Raw genomic sequence first — 20,632 nt, forward strand, 5'->3', positions numbered from 1 at the left:
AGGCAGCTAACATCCCTGCTGTGTTACTGTGGCTGTCAGCAGGTGAAGTGGCTCGACAAGATGCTGTATAACAGATCAGATTAACGCTTTAGAGCTCTGCATGTGTTTGTCATCCTTCTAGAGCTGAAACTGTTCCCATGAATAATAATATTATAAACATCTGCCTTGGTTACATGCAATATCATAAATTGCTGGAGGTGCTAGACTAGCGCAGCAGCTGAGAAACTGCCATCCCACAGCAGCTGTTCCTGTGAACAATAATGCCTCACTCCGCATCTTCTGCTTAATACATGTCAGGTGTCAAATACACTGAATATACTATTGTGGAAGGAGTACTTGTTCAACAGCTGTTTGTGCTTAGTATTTGCATCTTATCTTACTTTCAGGTAATTTCTTCTTGTAGCTGGAATCAAAGGCAATACACTGAAAGTTCATTTCTTGTGAAGTTCTTGCTCATAGTACATTAATGTTCAAACAAATTGCAGATGGAGGGAAAGCAAATACCAAGGCTTAGTCATCACTGAACCTGATTTTCTGGACTTCCTAGGGAGTTGGTCTTCACAAATGTTCTCCTTTGGAGGAAGCTCGGGTGGAGTTAGAATTTGCTCTTCTAAAAGGTGGAAATGCAGAAACAAAAATACTAATTTGATTTCAAGTTTATCCCAAGCATGAAGTAATAAAGCCACTCCTCATGTTGATATGTTCAAAGACTCGAAAAATCCTTCTAGAGTCATTGCACTGTTTCATTGTGTACAATATATTTGCTGCATATCGCTTATGTTACTGTGCATTAAGATTTTTTTTTAGCAAATAGAAAATAGAAGATTTTCTGAAAAATGCCTGTAGACTTAAAAAGACTGATTATGTTGGTACTTGTAATCTAATTTTTGATCATGTAGGACTCTTCTTATTACACAGCAGAATATTTACAATCTCTTAGAATAGTGGAACAAAAAAATTTAGCTTCTGTGGAGAAAATTTCTGTAGCAGAAATCCTGCACTATTGATAAATATAATTAAAAACTAATTATTTGACCAAGACCTCTGCGCATCTCGTAGAACACCAGGTAATTAAATTTTCAGTCTTCTGCAGATTCTATTGCTTGCTTAAAGAAAAAAGCACCATTGAAAAATTAATTAATTCTCAGGTTATTAGATGTCAAGGTCCCTTTTTCTGCTCAGCTTTCCCATGTTTATTCACAGTAACTTTGCAAAGCTCTGGGAAATTATTTTATTTTATTATTTTATTATTCCTGTAAAACCTCTACATTAACCCCTACAACACCATAATCTTGCCTGTTGATATCAATGGGTGTTTCAAATGAGTGCTAAACTGATTTTCATTCACTAACAAACTATTCAGTATGGGGGGTTTTGTGGTAGTTTTAAATTATGAAACAAGGTCGGTAGCTGGAACATTAGTCTGTATTCTAATTACGGTACGTAATTAAAGAATTTTCAAATGCTGCTTTTCAGCTAAGGGTTTGCAAACTTCGTCGCTGAATCCTCACCAGTCATTGGTGTAATGTTTTTGGTGTCTCCAACCATCAGTTTTTCTTTTTTTCAGAGCATCTGAGTCAGAGCATGAATTCTGATCCACCCTGACAATCCATTAGGGGACATTAACCCAGCACACTTACTGAAAGAACGTCTAGAGTTTCTGCACAGGTTTGAGCCTTAGTGCTGTTTGTTTGGTGTTTGATTTTCTGCTAATGCAATATAGAAGTGGTGAAAAATCACCTTTGGTGATCACCTGTTCTCTGCTTGTGTATTTGGAGGAGGTGGTGGACAGGTCACATTTACTGTGTAGCTATCCTCTTTGCTTGGCCTTCCTGCAAACACTAGAATAAATTGCTTAACCTGATATTCAACAATGTCTTTCTGAATGAAATACATTTGGGATTTTTTTTTCTTTTATGTATTGTTTAAACATGTGAAGGCTTTTATTTGCGTAACAATCTTTCTTTACGCTTTAATGCATGGCTTGAAAAACTGGCAACAGGTGATTAACAGACTTTAACAGTGGTAGTAAATGTGGCCTGCACTGCCATTTGAAACATTATCAAAATAAGAAGGTCTTAACATTTGATATTGAGGGGGAAATAATTGCATTGACAAGGAGGAATCAAACAGCCTGAAGTTTTGTAGCATCTTTTCATAGAATCATAGAATGGTTGGGTTGGAAGGAACCTTTAAAGGTCATTTAGTTCTACCCCGCTGCAGCCGGCAGGGACATCTTCAACTTGATCAGGTGGCTCAGAGGCCTGTCCAACCTGACCTTGAATATTTCCGGAGGTGGGGCATCTACCACCTCTCGGGGCAACCCATGCCACTGTTCCACCTCCCTCAGCGTAAAATATGTCTTCCTTATATCTATTCTAAATCTACCCCCTTATAGTTTAAAACCATTACCCCTTGTCCTGTTATAACAGGCCCTGCTAATAAGTTTGTCCCCACCTTTCTTATAGTCCCCCTTTAAGTACTGAAAGGCTGCAAGGAGGTGTCCTTAGCGTCTTCTCTTCTCCATCCCAACTCTCTCAGCCTGTCTTCAAAGGAGAGGTGTTCCATCTCTGATCACTTTTGTGGCCCTCCACTGGACTCACTCCAACAGATCCATGTCTTTTCTGTGCTTGCCCTGTTTAGCTTGAGAGGTGCAAGCAATTCACTTTACATCAAAGGAAGATACTTCTGAAATGTCTCATCTTAATTCCCCTTCTTTTATCCTTCCTCAGCTCAGTGATTGTGTTCTAAGCTCTAACAGTCTCCTGAATCCCTTGATTTCAAAACACTTCCTTTTGAAAAGCATCTGTATTTTTTTTGGAATAGATGTATTCCTTTATTCTGCTGGTGAGCTTCTGCCAAAGAATGACTGTAAAATCACGTACATGCTTTGAAAGCTACCAGTACTTAGTTTATGGCAACGTTAAATAGAGTAGGTTGATATTAATTGTCCATTAATTACTTAAGACTGCTTTTGTTTTATTCAAATTTGAAATGGAATAACTTAACATTCTTGCATTTTTTGAATGATTTTCTTTTGATGTAAAAAGCAGTGGAGACTGGTAAAATTCAATGCGCTACATCCAGTTACCAAGTTTTTGGAAAGGCAAATATACCTCTTCTCAGAGTGCCCCATGGATTTCAAGCTGCAACCAACTTAAGCTGGTACTAAAATAATGCTATAGGATAAGGATTAGAAATAATAATTTCATTTTTAATGAAAAAATTGTTCTGAAACAAAGCTTCCCTTTAAACCAAAATATAGAGTCAGCAATCAGATTAAATAAGGTATTCTTAGAAGAGGGTGCCTGCACGTGGATGTTGAAAACCGTTCTGCAATTTTTCCTGTGTTTTCCAAATATGCATATGGCTTGTTAGTATAATGTATGATAACATTACTTTCTGTTTACTGTGGTTTTCACAGTGGCAATCTATTAGTTATTTTAAGTGCACGACAAGTCTTTTTCTAAACCTAACATCTGTATTTTGCTTGAAGTTTCACTGAAAAATCTTGTGGGGTAGAGTTTTATCGTAAACTGCTGTGTTAATTTTATATTTTAAGTAAGAGTTGGGTAGGACCATGCATATTCCAGAGAACAACTAGGTTGTGCATGCAGTTGGACTCTCTTTCAGATATATGGAATTCTATTGCTGCTGAGAAATATAAGAAGTGCATAAATAGAGGCTGGTGATGCACAAGTACTCGCAGTACACTTTATGACCTTAGGACCTCTGTAAAATTCATAGAGGGAACAGAATAGCAAATAGGTGTGCTTATGGGTACTTTGCTATGGCAGTAGTTAAGATTTTATACATATATCTGCAAATAAATATCTTTTAAATATGTTACCATGTCTATTTTTCTATACATAGATATGAATTGCATGTAGTAATGGATGAAATATATATGCTGTCTGTTCATGATACCACTTTCACCAGTGTGCTTAGCTTAGGTTGGTAAGTGTGTTTCTCAGTGGGGTTTAGGAGATATTCAATCCTAAATAGAACCCATGCCTTTTTTAAAAAGTTCTTGTTAGCTAGTGCAGCTGGTGTAGTTTGACCTAATTCCTACCTAAGTCTTTGCAACTATGAGACCAGTTAATACAAGAGATCTTCTTCACAGACAACTTCAAATTTTTTAGATCTCTCATTTCCAGCTGTGTATGACACAGTAATCATAATAAAAACAGGCAGAGCATTTAGTCATTATGTCTCTTTGCTTTTCTTTGTTGTTCCCTCTTACACAACCTGAGAGCAAGATTCTCACTGTAATGGTAAGGAAATTGCCTAAGGTTGTGCAAGTTACCTTCTATAATGAGTCTCCTTTCTGACTAGTGTGCTGTTGGACTCTTAGTTTCCTTCAACAGGGGATGAAAAGAGTAAATGTTTCAAGAATATTTAAACTTATCAGTAGGTGACTTATAAAACTTCTTCCCCTCAAAGTATGTGATTATCTTTAACTGCATACATTTCCTACTGATGGGAGATTGCCAAGTACAACCAAGCCCAGTGAGTGACAGGGTACTGCCTCACCCATACAGGATCGGGAACCATAAATGAAGCCTAAAAAGTACTTTCGTTTTTGTGAAAGTTCACCCAGCTCCATTAGGCTGACGAAGGAAGTTTCCACTCTTGGTCCTGCTTGTGCAAAGGGGAAAAACCCCATCATCTGCAATGGTACATTCAGGTGTGTTTTGTTTAGTTGCACCTCATTGTGTAGATGCATACCCTAAAATGTTCACTTTTCCCTTCTCAAGCCTGAAATGCAGCATAGCTGAGCAGCAGTTCTCCATCAAGTACAAGAGCAGTTGTGCATCACTTGTGCAAGTACTGCTTTTGTTTTAGTATGGAGTGGGACTCTAGGATATTAACTGGATCGCTGCATCTTAGTGCAGATCCTTTCTGGGTTTTTTGTTGTGTAAATCAGTGCCTCAGCACACACCTGAGAGATCAGTGTCATAGGGTAATGTATTTTTAAAAGACCTCTGAAAAAAAAAGCCATGTCACTTTAAAAAGGATTATATACCAACTTTACTAAAAAAAATACTACAATTTTACAAATTTAAACATTTTTGTAACCTGCATAACTTATTCTTCTATAACAACTGTTCTCATCTTCCTCTTTTCTCATTCAGTTTACCAGATCCAGAAAGGACACAGTTTATATGGGGTTTTAGCAAGGTACATCAAAATACTGTGTTTTTTAATTTAAGGCATTTCTCCACAGAAATTAGTTGGACTGTTCTGACATAATTTGTGTTACGGGTGCCAAACTGAGCTTCTCTTTCTTTATTAATTTGTTTTCTTCTTTGGTAACATAAAATTCATTAAAAATTCAGAGTTTAATTTGGGATCTACTTGGCAGCAACAGTTAATGCATCTGTATTAGAGGTATCGAAATATAAAAGCACATTTCAGCATGCAGCATTTTGCCTTTTCTTCTCTTGGAAGGACCAGTAAACTCGTGAATGCTTGGAAACAATAGTAAGCTATAATGGGAACAGTCCAAGGGTATGAGCCAGCCATGTTTTCATTTGTCTTACAAGCAACGATGTTCAAGTCACTGACCTCCCTGCCCCAGGGTTGTTTAGAAGTTGCTAGCTGTCTTTTTTCATGCTCTGGACTCCATCTGGCAACACTGAGAATTTACCCCTGAATGTTTTTTTTCCTACGCATCACAAGAACTTTAGACTTGGTTGCTTGACAAAGCACAAACATGAAGTAAATTTGCACCTTGATCGCTTCTTTTTGTCCTCCAAGGATTTTGGTATGAGTGGTTTCAGAGTTGGAGTGTTGTACATGAGAAATCATGAAGTTTGGAAAGCTGTGAATCAACTGGCTGCCTTCCATTGCTGTCTCAGACCTGTCCAGCACGTTCTCAGTCAATTCCTTAAGGACTTGACTTTAGAGGTTAGTCACACTAGAAACATTTCCATTGAACTGTTTTATTTTTCCATTGCACGTGAAAATAAATCAATTATATTTTGCTTGCTTTGATAGATTGGCTGGATAATGGTTTTTTTGCCACCAACAAAAACTTAACGAAGCACAGAATATTCTTGTGAATGGGCTGGCAGATGTTGGAATACCTGTGCTCCAAAGTTCAGGAGGACTCTATGTGTGGGCAGACTTCAGGAAGGTATGTAAGACATTTGAAAAGGGTGAGAATGTAAAACTTAGAAGTATAAAAATTACTTGTGTATGTCATTGCACACTTCATCAAGTCCTGGAAAATCCTTTCAATGAATTTATGCACTTGTTCAACCTTGAATAAGAAATTATCTCCTTCTTTTAGTTCTTAAAATCACAGACATTTGAAGCCGAACATGAATTATGGCAGAAGGTCCTTGATAAAAATCTCCTGATTAGTCCTGGAAAAGCTTTTTATTGTTACGAACCTGGATGGTTTAGACTGGTTTTCTCCCACTCTGTAGATAAGATTTATTTGTGTGAGTTTTACTTTCAATATGGTATGTAGTAGCATACAAGCTTTTAAGAAATGTTAATGTTATAAATAATATGTTCAACCGTAATTATTCTCTCAGCTTGTGGGGGACATTTTTAGATTTTGTGTGAACTGAGAAATGTTAGTGTGACCCCAAGCATAGCTTACAAAGCACTTACATTGGATTATGTTAAATCCCTAAAGCTTTCAGAATTTAATTTTAAATTTATTTTTATTTCATCAGCAGTAAGGAATCACACTTTATGTGAAAGGATTTTTTTGTCTTTCAAATTATGTTTTATAACATGTGGGATCCTCCACCATCCCTCATTTTTACGTGTTTCAGATTGAATATGACAAATGTATCCATCTCTTATGCTGTAAAATATTTAACCTTGAACAAATGCTTTATATTGTTGGCAAAGTGGATGTTTGTGAAGTTTATAGAGTTATAGAAATATGTAGATTGAAAGGGAACTCTTGTGTCATCTAGTACAACTTTAGGCTCAAGGCAGGGCCAGTTTCTAATTCAGAAAGCAAGTTGTTCAGGGCCTTGTTCAGTCAAGTTTGAGGCTCTCTGAAGATGTAGGTTATGCAACCTCCCTGAGGAACCTGTTTCAGTGTTTATTCACTCTTGTCATGAGCTTTTTTTTCCATATGTCCAGTTAGTATTTACTTGAGCAAATGTTGCACAGTTACATTGCTGAACCAGTCACAAACAACACATCTACTTCTGCAGAGGCTTTATGCAATCCAGAAAAAAGATTCTCCAGGCAAACCTTCAGACACACCAGCAAAAGGTATCTCCCAGGTAAAAAATATACTTGTTTATTAAAATCATATATGCGTTTAATGACTTGAAGTAATTTAGCATGCTTATGTTTACTAAAGGTGTGTATGACGTCAGTAAGGCTGTAACTTTGCATAACATTCTTATTTCACCGTGACCATGGCATTAATAATCTTGCAACTGGACATGCTAAAATTAAATTTCAAGGAAAAGGGACCTCCTGGATGTTGTGAAATTGGCCTCTGTTAAGTACAGCATTTCATTTTACTCCATTTCAAGTGTGCTGTGTGTCAGTAAAATCAGTGTCTTTATAGATACTCGCACAGCTGTTGAATTACAAAATTTTGAAAACACCAGTAAAATGGTTGTGTGTATTCCTGTACATTATGGACTGTATATTTTGATCACAATAATCAATGTAGTGAATCAAGTGATATACAAATTTTGCTAAGCTTTTGTAGCTGGCAAAATGTTCTTGTATATTCATTAGAGCTTCCTAAACATATACATCTCGAGCAATAATTACACCTTCCTGTATACACATGCTAAGTACTTTCTGAGAAAGCATTGAGATTTTTGGCTTCTTGGCTCCCTTTGCAATTATTGCTGTATGCTTGTATTCATTGGGTAGTGTTTTAACATATTAACTGTAAAAAAACTTGAAGGTCTATAATGTATACTCATTTGACAGAGTTGTGTGGGGACATTTTTGCTTTGTTTTTTATTTGTTGGGGTGTTTTTTAAAGTATTGTCAGAATTAATTCACCTTGTGCTCCATGATTTAGGTTTGGAGAGAGTAAACTAGAACTACAGACTGCTGCTGTAGAGGCTCAGAAGGAGGATTGTCTCACTGGAGACCCCTAAGAAACTTGGAATTTGTTCTCCTGATAGTAACATGGCTTTGACCTGTCTTGCGTGGCATTTAAACTTGGCAGCCTTACACTGTTCAGGCTGATCTCATTAAGATAAATAATCTGCTGTACGGCAATTTTTAAAGCTTATAGAATCATGGGATAGTTGAGGCTGGAAAGCACCTCTGGAGAGTGTATAGTCCAACGCCCCTGTGTGGAGCAGTGTCAGCCAGTGCAGGTTGACCAGGGCTTAATCCAGCTGGGTTTTGAGTATCTCCAAGGAGAGAGACTCCACAGCCTCTCTCAGCAGCTTGTTACTGGACTAGATCACTCTTCTTAACTAAAAAGACTTTTTCTTGTGTTTCAACAGATTTTTTGTGCCCATTACTTTTTGTCCTGTCACTGGACACCAAGAAGAGCCTGGCTCCATCTTCCTTACACGCTCTTGTCCGGTATTTATACACACTGCTAAGATCCCCCCTGAGCCTCCTCTGATGCAAGCTGAAGAGTCCCAGTTCTCGCCCTCTCCTTGCATTTCAGATGCACCAGTCCCTTCGTCATTGTTGAGGCCCTTCACTGGATTTGTTCCTGTATGTCCATCTCTGTCTTGTACTGGAGAGCCCAGGACACTGGGCCTCGGCACTCCGGATGTGTCACACTAGTGCTGCGTAGAGAGGGCTGTGGTGGTTAACGTACTCATCTGATCTTGACAGGGAGTGAAAAGTGAAACAGCACCAACAGCAAATTAAAAAAATAGTAAATAAGGTTTTCAGGCTGGTAAAAACAAAGGTTGGTAATAATACACTACAAAAGGCCTTCATAAAACTTGCTGACTGCACTGTATAAATTTACTGTAAGTGGAAGGAAAAACAGTATGAAAGAGCCTAACAATCATTACCTTCAGTAATGATCTCCCATGAAACTCAATGTCATTAGCCTACAATACTTGTTTCTCTTTATAGCCTTATATGAGTATGTTAAGTTTTGACATACCATTTCCACTTACCTCACTAAGCAATTAAGCCGTAGTCAGGTACTGCAAACTCTGCAGGTACGAAGCAGATGCTTTTGGTTTTGCTTTGGCCAACAATAAATGCAGCATCTACTTCCATTTCCTCCACAGTTTGTGATCAGCTTCTCATGAAGAAGGGGACAGTTTTTTTTAGCAGAGGTCTGTTACTAAGCAGTTTAGAAACAAAGATCTAAGAAAGCAGGAAAAGCGAAATAGAAGTTACTAGACTCAACACCACGAAAAACTACTGACACCTGATACGAAAGGCTTGCTTTCTCACACGTCCTACGACCATCCCACTCTTGGCTGCACGCAAAAGATGAACACAGGTAGGTTTTTTTGACAACCTTTTCTACCGAATATTTGAGAATTCTTGAGAATTCTTAACAAAGCCTTCCCTTGCCTATTCATTACGTTCTCTTCAGTTAATTCTCATTTTGAAGTTATAGTCATTAATTGTTTTGTGACATTTTGGAAGGTGAGAAATATATGGAAAAAACAACCAGGCGCACAATAAGGATCAGTGAGACAGACGATGAGTCAGCAAGATCTTGGCAGGAGAAACACCCCACCAAACGACGGAAGAGGGAAGATCTCCTGACATTCTACCTTCGTATTCAGGATGCCAAAAAAACCTGTTCCTCTGTAAACAAGAAAAAGGACATTCTCACTCTTCCTTGTCCAGACTCCTTGAGAAGAGGTAACTGGAAAATTCCATACGTGTATTCCTGTAATTTGGGAAATAGATACTCTTGAGAAATGCACACTGATTAACAGGGCAGGATATCATTGCTTTAATTCTTACTGAAATCTAGGCTTGGGAGACAAGAGCTTCCCAAATTCTGCTTACATATTTAAGATGCATTGCCACAAGCAGCATTAAAGTGTGACTTTATCCAAATGTGCTCTTATCAGAAAGAAAGGGATCATTCACTGTATAGGATATGACACATCATAGTCAAAAGGATTATTGGAGCATGACCTTCTGAAGACAAAAATAAACATTCTCACTGATGTCCCCTAAAGAACACCCCATTATGTTATGTGTTTTGAACTTGGATCAGTTAACAGAGACAGTTTACAGTGGGGCACATTACACTGACAAAGTCAGCGGTGATGATCTTCAGGAAAGAAATGGACACTAGGGCCATGAACAGATTGTGTAGGAGGGCAGCAGTGACTTCTGAAAATAGCTTTGACCCTAAAGAAAACCTAAACTGCTTCCTGAGAAAAGAGGAACACTCTTGCTGTGTTCTCCCTAAATGAAAGTGTTCAAAAGATTTCAAAGGAGCCCAAATTGCCACATGTAAGCAAACAGGCGCCTGAGTCTACTGTTCTGAATCAGCTTGATGGGCAATGTTCAGCACAATATAATCTGTATGTGTTCAGATAAAAAACACCTTTCTATCCACAGCTAGATTCCAATTATACTTCTGTTTCATTAAACAGACATTGAAGTACTTCAGCATTTCATTGAGATGCATGACCCAACTGGTGATGTTGTCCATGAAGAAGTTGTTATTGTCACTGAAGAGACTGAAGTTACCAGAGAAAAATAACCTCACAGAAGCTGTAAGCCAACTGCAAGAATAGAATCAGTCAGCAAGCAGATATTTCCCAAGAGACAGCATGAGATTGCCAACTAGAAAGGCGGAACCAATAAATTAATGTAGCCTTCCTGAAGGCAAGGCTGTGAGGGTAAGAGAGAGAGAATTGCCAAATACAAAATTCTGTTTTCAATGATTCAAGATTCTGCAATGGGGAATATATTAAAATAACTATTAGCTATTGTAAAAGTGTATCTGCTTGGGTAATCTCCTAAATGTTTCACAATTTTGGACAGATGTAGTCTGTTAGCTAAGAGATAAATTAGTTCTGTCTGTGTGGTAACAGATAAAAACTTATGATTTATTTGTCTGATCTTTCTAACTCAAGAATCGTAAAGAACAGTTGACACTACAGTACTACTTCTATTAATATTTTTGTTCTCAGTTCTATAAGGCTATTAAGGCTTTGTTAATCAGTAACCACAATAAATGTGATCTTTGCTTCTTATATAATATTCATTGTAAAGTTGAAGACTTCATTACCTGAAGTTGAAGGCTGCATTATCATAGTCATAGAATGCTTTGGATTGGAAGGGACCATGAAGGTCATCTAGTCCAACTCCCCTGCAGTGACATCTTCAACTAGATCAGGTTGTTCAGAGCCCCATCCAACCTGATCTTGAATGTTTCCAGGGATGGGGCACCCACCACCTCTCTGGACAACCTGTTTCACTCTCAATGAAAAAAATTTCTTCCTAATATCTAGCCTAAACCCTTTTAGTTTAAAACCATTAGCCCTTGTCCTATTGCTACAGGCCCTGTAAAAAGTTGTTCCCCATCTTTCTTTAGTAGTCTTTAATAGTAAGGAAAGTCGTTCCCTGTGTGTACAACCCCAGGAGTTAGAGGAGCAGAACAAAGCTGCCGTGTTCCAAGAGGAGGTGGTTAGAGACTCACTTGCTCAATTAGACACACAAGTCTATGGGTCTGGATGGGATCCATCCAAGAGTATTGAGGGAGTTGGCAGACATGCTTGCCAAACCCCTTTCCATCATCTTCTAGCAGTCCTGGCTTACTGGGGAAGTTCTACTGGACTGGAGGCTGGCTGATGTTATACCCATCTACAAGAAGGGTCAGAGGGAGGATCCAGGAAACTACAGGCCTGTCAGTCTGACCTCAGTGCCAGGGAAAGTCATGGAACAGGTAATCTTGAGTGCAATCATGGAGCACATGCACAAGAACTGGGTGATCAGGCCCAGTCAACATGGGTACATGAAAGGCAGATCTTGCCAAACTAACCTCATTGACTTCTATGACAAAGTGACCCACTTACTTGATAAGGGAAAGGCTGTGGATGTAGTCTTCTTGGACTTCAGTAAAGCCCTTGACACAGTTTCTCACAGCATTCTGCTTCAGAAACTGTCTGCCTCTGGCCTGGACAGATGCACTCTCCTGGGCAGAAAACTGGTTGGATGGCCGGGCCCAAAGAGTAGTGGTAGATGGAGTTAACTCCAGCTGGAGGCCAGTTACAAGTAGTGCCCCCAGGGCTCAGTGCTGAGTCCAGCCCTGTTCAATTTCTTTATCAATGACCTGGATGAGGGGATCAAATGCACCATAAGTAAGTTTCCAGATGACACTAAGCTGGGTGGAAGTGTGGATCTGCTGGAGGGTAGGGAGGCTCTGCAAAGGGATCTGAACAGACTGGACCACTGGGCTGAGACTAATGGCATGAGGTTTAACAAGGCCAAATGCTGGATCCTGCACATGGGGCACAACAACCCTATGCAGTGCTACAGACCAGGGGAAGAGTGGCTGGAAAGCTGCACGAAGGAGAAGGACCTGGGGGTGTTGGTTGACAGCCGACTGAACATGAGCCAGCAGTGTGCCCAGGTGGCCAAGAAGGCCAGCGGTGTGGCCAGCAGGTCCAGGGAGGTGATTCTCCCCCTGTACTCGGCACTAATGAGACTGCACCTCGAATCCTGTGTTCAGTTCTGGGTCCCCTCGCTCCAAGAAGGATGTTGAAGCTCTGGAGCGTGTCCACAGAAGAGCAACAAAGCTGGTGGAGGGGCTGGAGAACAAGTCTTACGAGGAGTGGCTAAGGGAACTGGGGTTGTTTAGCCTGGAGAAAAGGAGGCTGAAGGGAGACCTCATTGCTCTCTACAGCTACCTTAAAGGAAGTTGTAGAGAGGAGGGTGCTGGCCGCTTCTCCCAAGTCCTGTCCCCATCACAAGGGGGAATGGCCTCAAGCTGCGCCAGGGGAGGTTCAGGCTGGACATCAGAAAAAATTTTTTCACAGAAAGAGTCATTGGGCACTGGCAGAGGCTGCCCAGGGAGGTGGTGGAGTCACCATCCCTGGAGGTATTTAAAAGATGGGTGGATGAGATACTCAGGGGCATCGTTTAGTGGTTGATAAGAATGGTTGGACTTGATGATCCTGGAAGTCTTTTCCAACCTAGTGATTCTATGACTCTTATAGGCCCCCTTCTAAGTAATAAATGGCTGCGATAAGGGCTCGTTGGAGTCTTCTCTTCTCCAAGCTGAACAATCTCAACTCTCTCAGCCTCTCTTCATAGGGCAGATCATCTTAGTGGCCCTCCTCTAGACCCACCCCTAACAGGTCCATGTCCCTCCAGAGCTGGACGCAACATTCCAAGTGTGGTCTCACTAGAGCAGAGTAGAGGGACAGAATCACCTCCCTCGACCTGCTGGCAATGCTTCTTTTGATACAACTCAGCATACAGCTGGCCTTCTGGGCTGCAAGTGCACACTACCAGCTCATGTGAGACCTAATCTGCAGTACGTTGTTCAGTTCTGGGATCCTCAATGTAAGAAGGTTATGGATATCCCTTCCACCCCTATTTTATGATTCTATGCCATTCACCAAGAGCCCCAGACCCTTCTCCACAGGGCTGCTCTCAATCTCTTCATCCCCCAGCCTCTATCAATACTGAGGGTTGTCCCGATGCAGGCGCAGGACCTTGCACTTTGCCTTGTTGAACTTCATGAGGTTTTCACAAGACAACTTCTTCTGCTTGTCCACCTTCCTCTGGATGGGATCGCACCACTGAGCTTGGCATCATCCACAAATTTGCTGACAGTACACTCAATCCTATCATCTATGTCATAGATCAAGATACTAAACAACACTGGTTCTAATTAGATCTAATTAGATCACACCTTTCTTAACTTTAGTACTGCCGGTGACTCAAATGCAGTGGGAGCTGACATTTTCAGTTGAGTCTGGCTTTCATTTCACAGTGGCAATGCTCACAGTTCAGCTTTTTATGCAGTTAAAACATAAGCCTAATGCAACTTGTACGGACTTTCACACAATACATGACAGTTGATTTGGGGCTTCTGGGTACTATGGTCACATACATAAAAAAAAAACCAAAAATGCTGACAAGATCTGTAAATGTAAATTTAAGGCCACTTACAGCTCTTATCCTTCACAGGCAACAGGAACCACTAATCCTGGGGAATTCAGGCCACACAAGCACATCCAATAGCATTTGGAGCTGTTCAGTGCCAAAACCACTGGTATTTTAGTATGTGGCATTTCTCCCACTCTGCTATTTAAATATTTTCCTTTGTATCTGAGATAGTTAATATATAAAAATAGTCTTTATATCCCTTAGCAAATGTTTTTTTCATTTCAATTGCTTAAGGATATTTTTCTTACCATCATTAATTGCAACAACTGATTAAAAAAACATTTAAAATGAATTTTAAATTAACAAGGGGCACCAGGCACAAACTGGAGTACAGGATGTTCCACCTGAACATGAGGAAAAACTTCTTTACTGTGAGGGTGACACAGCACTGGAACAGGCTGCTCAAGGAGGTTCTGGAATCTCCTTCTCTTGAGACATCAGAAACTCGCCTGGATGTGCTTATGTGCAACCTGCTCCAGGTGAACCTGCTTCCGCATGGGGGGGTGGACCAGATGATCTCCAGAAGTCTCTTCCAACCCTTACCATTCTCTAATTAACCATCCAGCTAACACACACACACAAATAGTTAACTATATGAAACTCAAATCATAGGCTAGCAAGTAAATAAGGTAGAAAGTAAGAACACTAAAGGCAACTTTTAAAAGTCAATTATTTGCTTACCAGAGTCAAAGATGACATTAAATGTAGTTTTGTCCCAAAATGAGCAATAATGTCTGAAGAACGGAGCACAGAAATGACGCATCAAATGGAAAGAAGATTTCCACTTTGAAGATCTAACATAATTTAAAATAAATAAATACCATAATCGATGAATTAAAATGAACATTTTATGCGTTTTTTTTTAACTTCTTGTATGGGGTTCACAGACCTGAGAATACACTCAAAATAACTTGTCCAAAGTATTCCTTTGAAAAATTATAAATTATTCGTAACAGTCTCTTTAATGGAGATTGCAGGAGTAGGTCCCACATGAGTCCATATATAGCCCTTCTCTGGTCTTGTAGGAACAGTAGGGAAGGGAGATGATCGAGATTTGAAATATTCCGAAGGTGCATGACAAACAAATTCTAAATATTCCATTTTCCTTGGAAGATCTTCTTCTGGTCCTAGGAAAAAAAATAAATAATGTTCAAAAATAAAATTTAAAGGTGTAAAATTGGAGTATGTAGGACTTAAAAATATGTGACCACAGCCCACATCCCTCAGAGAATGATTTTTCAGTCAATGACTTCCCTGGATAAGTAGCCTCAAACACCAGGCAAGAAACTGCTACCTTTATTTTTTGCTGGGCTGATCTTTTTTTCCCTTTCCTTCCATTTCAAGCATTCAGTTATGTGAGTGAAGTACTTCAGTTAATATATTTTAAATAGATACTATCTGTGGCCTGCCTGTCAAAAGGACTTTTCTGAATCATTAATAATTTTATAATCAGTAGCAGAACACTGTCTATACCAGGGCTTGTGTGTTATGTATTTTAAGTTCCCAAGATGAAGATCAGCTAATTCGGGTGACTCTAAAAGAAACAGATTTGACTGGTGTATAAGGTTTGTACTGTAATAACTTTGATTCTGTCTATAGAGTGAAACTTGATTCTTAAAGTTGCAAGACTGTAATTGTGCCCGTCAGCACAAATACTCAAATAATTACACTCACCGCAGCAGTGCTAATCATATTATATTGATAAGATAAATAAAAAAGGTTATTCAAGTAAATGAGATGCTTACAGGATCTAAAATGTGAAAATTGCATAAATGATCTTGACAAGTTAAAAAGTTCATTTAAAAAATACAACTCTGCATTAGTCTAGGCACATTTAAATAGTTGTATAAAACGAAGATTACCTATGATATAGGATGCTGGGTCAAAACAATCTTTGGGGCTGGCTTGCGTAGGAATGAGCCAGGTTAGAGCAGCACTCTTTTCACAGTATTGGTCCTGAATAAACCCACGGATCTGAGCGTAGTATGTTTTTCCATCCTGCTCATCAACCACTGAAACAACATCTCCAATTTGATAGTATACACCCTAGAAGACATACAAACAATAATTAAACAATCTGATTTTAGAACCTTTGCTCTGTGATTCTGGTTTATATCTTAAGTACTGGTATCTTAAATTATCTCAAATTACCCCAACTCGAAAGACAGCCTTAATTCAGCCACATGCAAAAGTACAGTGGCGTACGACAGAGTGCTGCATCACCTAAGCAGTCATCAGCGCTGCCTGTCCACAGTCACCCAATATTGAGAAGTCTGAGTTCAGTCCCAGAATTGCTTTTGTGACTAGACAGGCAATTCCACATGGTGTCTATCTGCTAAATGTCTCAGAAGCAACACGGTTTCATCTTTCTTCAAGTCACAGCTCTCTCAGCTGCTCTATATCCCCCTCTCCAAAGGCTCCCATGCCTCCTGTCTGCAGAGCGGCAATGGTCTCATTCTGTCAGAAGCAGGAGAGTGCGACACCACCTTCTAGAAAAAGTAACTTCAGAAATTTCCCTGTATATGCAGGGAATGCAAACTTCTGTGTGTGAAGAAACTCACCCATTTGAATGCAAAGAGCAACAAAACACAGATCCACCTCCTGCCAACCTCCATTGAGCCCTGTAACGTGTGAGACTGCGCAGCAAAAGCAACTCACTTCATGTTATAAGTGTTGCACAGCACAACACAGTGGTTGCACTATGAAGGATCAGAGTTTGCCAAGAACCACCCAAGAGGGTTTTGTTTTTAAAAAAAGATAAAAAGAACACAAGACTCCCAAACAATCCCCTTCACAACAACACAGCAAGTACAATCCAACAACCTCTTTCAGAACAATAAGAAAAGCATCAAAATAGAAACATTTTGCATTAAAAGATCAGGTTAAACTTTTGACATAACTCATACTAATTTCTGATAAAAACAACAACAAAAAAAACAACACAAGAAAACACATTAATTCTTTTCTGAGCTAGTCAACCGCAATCAGAGATTCATCTGTGATGCCAGACATGAAGCATCTGGGGAGTATCTGGTCTCTGGGGAGTATATGGAAGCTCGGTCTACCATTTCTCTGGCTGCGCAGTCTCCCACTGGCTGTCCTGACCTTTTCTTTGGAGGAAAAGACATTTCAAATGGTTTGTTTGTACTATGGGAAAACAAAAGCATATTTCAGAACTTCAAAACCCTAACACCTTGGCATGCTGGTAAAAATGCTCTCAAGTACAAATGAGAGAATTCTTGCTTCCGCTTTCACTGCAATAGTCAACAGACCCTACGCCCAGGGTGTTCGAGGCTGCTTGCACCAGCTCTGAACCAGGGCCAGCGTGGGTGTTAGGACAGTACACCTCATCCCCTCTACAATCCATATCCTTTGCACCTAAGGTAGGAAAGCATCACACAAATTTAAATAATCAGCTATAGTTGCTTTTGCTTGACCTCTGCACAGTTAAAGTTAAAACTTTAAAAACCTTGATAGCCAGTAATTACTAAGGAAACCAGATGCATCTTTCTCTTGCAAATAAGAAATGGAACAGTAGCAACTAGATAACCTTCTGCAGTAAACTAACTTGCAAGACTTAAGGGCAATAACATAAGCAAAATCCTGCACAACTGCTAGGCAATGAAGAACGGTTTCTGTGACTACAGCCCTATTGCTTTCACTATCTGTGGTACTTCTTGAAATTGGAAATAGAAACAGCAAGACTGTTTTTGCAAACAAGTTTGAGAAAGCCATACCTTATAAAAGATTGATTCTGCTGTAATTATAGTGGATACAGACTCAGGAGCCTTGATGGGCTAAGGGAAGAATACAGAAATGGAAAATCAAAAGCATTACAACAAATCAACCATATAATGTAATTCCAGGTTGTTTTTTGTTGTGTTTTTTTTCCTCTTATACAATGTACCAAGGTAGATTAGATATTATGAGGAAATTTTTTACTGTGAGTGTGGTGAGGCACTGGAACAGGTTGCCCAGAGAAGCTGTGGATGCCCCATGCCTGGAGATGTACAAGGCCAGGTTGGATGTGGCTTTGAGCAACCTGATCCAGTGAAAACTGTCTCTGCCCACAGCAGGGGACCTGGAACTCAATGACCTTTTTAAGGTGCCTTCCAACCCAAACCATTTCATGATACTATAATTACCTTCTTTGAAAATTAGAAAATGCACATAATGGAGTCCAAACATTTCAAATATTTGTACTTTGAAACTGAAAACAATAAAGTTAACATTTTGACTCTAAAGATTTTCAGTGGGGAAGCATTATACTCACATGACCAGTTTCTGTTTAGACTGAACTCCTTCCCTCAGGAAAGGCGCCTAGAGGCCTGGATGCCGTGCAGATGCAGGCGGCTGTGCCCACACACCGAGAAATGGCCCCACTCTGGCTTTGGCAGCGACTGCAGCCACTTCCCACTTCAGACTGATTTTGCACCAGAAGCTGCGCGGCGGGGGGGGGGGCTCCCGATCCAGGACTCCCGCCCACCATTCCCCGACAGCCACCAACACCGCACATCCCGTCTTACATTTTTCAACTTGAAGATGTGCCTCCTGCCCTTGCCCTTCGTGGAAACCTTCTTCTCTGCAGCAGGTGCTGACTTGTACTTGGTGTTCCTCAGCCGTGCTGACCGCCGGTGGATCTCCTGCTTGCTCTGTGGGGGGAATCATAGAATGGCTTGGGTTGGAAGAAACCTTAAAGATCACGCAGATCCAACCCTGCCATGGGCAGGGACACATTCCACTAGATCAGACTGCCCAAGACCCCATCCAGCCTGGCCTTGAACACCTCCAAGGATGGGGCAGCCACAGCTTCCCTGGGCAACCTGTGCCAATGCCTCACCACTGTCATCATGAAGAAATTCTTCCTAATGTTCAGTCTAAATCTGCTCCTCTCCAGTTTATACCCATTCCCCCTGGTCCTATCACTATAAGCCCTTGTAAATAGTCCCTCCCCAGCTTTCTTGTAGGCCCCTTTCAGGTACTGGGAGGTCACTATAAGGTCTCCTCAGAGCCTTCCCTTCTCCAGGCTGAACAACCCCAACTCTGTCAGCCTGTCCTCATATGGGAGGTGCTCCAGCCCCCTGATCATCTTTGTAGCCCTCCTCTGGACCTGTTCCAACAACTCCATATCCTTCTTATGTTGAGGATTCCAGAACTGAACACAGTATTCCAGATGAGGTCTCACAAGAGAGAAATAGAGGGGCAGAATCACTGCCCTCGCCCTGCTGGCCACGCTTCTTTAGATTCAGCTCATGATACGGTTGCCCTTCTGGGCTGCGAGCACACATTGCTGGCTCATGTCGAGCTTCTCATTGACCAGCACGCCCAAGTCCTTCTCTGCAGGGCTGCTCTAAATCACATCATCCCCCATCCTGTACTAAAATCGGGGATTGCCCCGACCCAGGTGAAGAACCTTGCACTTGGCCTCGTTGAACCTCCTGAGGTTCGCACAGACCCACTTCTCCAGCCCGTCCAGGTCCCTGTGGATGACATCCCATCCTTCTGGCGGAACGGTAGGATAACGGCTGGATAACGACCCGGGAGGGCCCCGTCCCCCTCTCCTCACCTGTTTCCCGCCCCCCCCGCCGCCGCCGCCGCCGCCGTTGCTGCTGTGCGGGGCGGCGGCCGAGGTGGTGGCGAAGGCGGCGGGCGCGGGCGGCGCGGAGCGGGCCGTGCAGTTGTTGCACAGGATCTCGCCCTGCCCGCCCTTTTTCCACATGGACGAGGAGGTGCTGCGGCACACGCTGCACGTGGGCTTCAACCCCAGCGGCATCCTGCGGGCGGCGGCGGGGCCCGCGGCCCCGGGCGGCGGCGGATCACTGCGCCCGCTGCAGCCCCGGGCCCACACTCCCCCCCCAACCCCGCCGGAAGTCGCCTCGGCGCCGGGCAGCGCCCCCTGCCGGCAGCGCCCGACAGCGCCCTTTGCTGGCAGAGCCGCCGCGGGGCGGGTCTCGGGGCTGCGGAGGCGCTGGGACACCGCCCACCAGACCAGGCTGCCCAAGGCCCCATCCAACCCGGCCTTGAACACCTCCAGCGATGGGGCAGCCGCAGCTTCCCTGGGCAGCCTGTGCCAGTGCCTCACCACTCCCATGGTGAAGAAATTCCTCCTTATGCTTATCCTAAATCTGCCCCTCTCCAGTTTATAACCATGGCCCCTCATCCTATCACGACAGGCCTTTGTGAACAGTCCTTCCCAGCTTTCTTGAAGCCTCTTCAGGCACTGGAAGGTCATTATAAGGCCTTCTCTTCTCCAGGCTGCGCAACCCCAACTATGTACAGCTGCCATCCTTCCTTCTCACCTGAAAACCAAGAGGTGGACTCAAAGAGTCATTCTGATTCAGGAGGACAGTGACTATGAATCATTACCTCAATATACACCAGCTTTGTTCTTTATTAAGCCAACAGCCCATTTTGCATGGACCCTCGTCACACATCCAGTGATTTTAAAGGCTAGAGAATGAACGCGTCTCTTTGTGAAGCTTTGACAGGTACACATGCGGGAACCACACATGCGGGAACCATGGATTTTCCTGCTGCAATTTACGTGACCGCAAGC

The 20,632-nt window shown here is 41.7% G+C and overlaps 1 protein-coding gene across 1 annotated transcript; it reads right to left on the reverse strand.

Annotated features, from left to right (window-relative positions):
* Positions 1-14,906: 14,906 nt before the first annotated feature.
* GATAD1 (GATA zinc finger domain containing 1) lies at positions 14,907-19,934 on the reverse strand. The gene is made up of 5 exons (XM_054058660.1): positions 19,643-19,934; positions 18,603-18,728; positions 17,814-17,873; positions 15,939-16,122; positions 14,907-15,203 (listed from the first exon to the last, which is right to left on the reverse strand). The coding sequence occupies exons 1-5, from the start codon at positions 19,847-19,849 to the stop codon at positions 15,013-15,015; spliced, it is 768 nt and encodes a 255-aa protein (XP_053914635.1). The 5' UTR covers positions 19,850-19,934; the 3' UTR covers positions 14,907-15,012.
* Between the last annotated feature and the right edge of the window lie 698 nt (positions 19,935-20,632).

The sequence above is a fragment of the Cuculus canorus genome, chromosome 2 (genome assembly GCF_017976375.1).
Source record: "Cuculus canorus isolate bCucCan1 chromosome 2, bCucCan1.pri, whole genome shotgun sequence".
In the NCBI taxonomy this organism is placed as follows: Eukaryota; Metazoa; Chordata; class Aves; order Cuculiformes; family Cuculidae; genus Cuculus; species Cuculus canorus.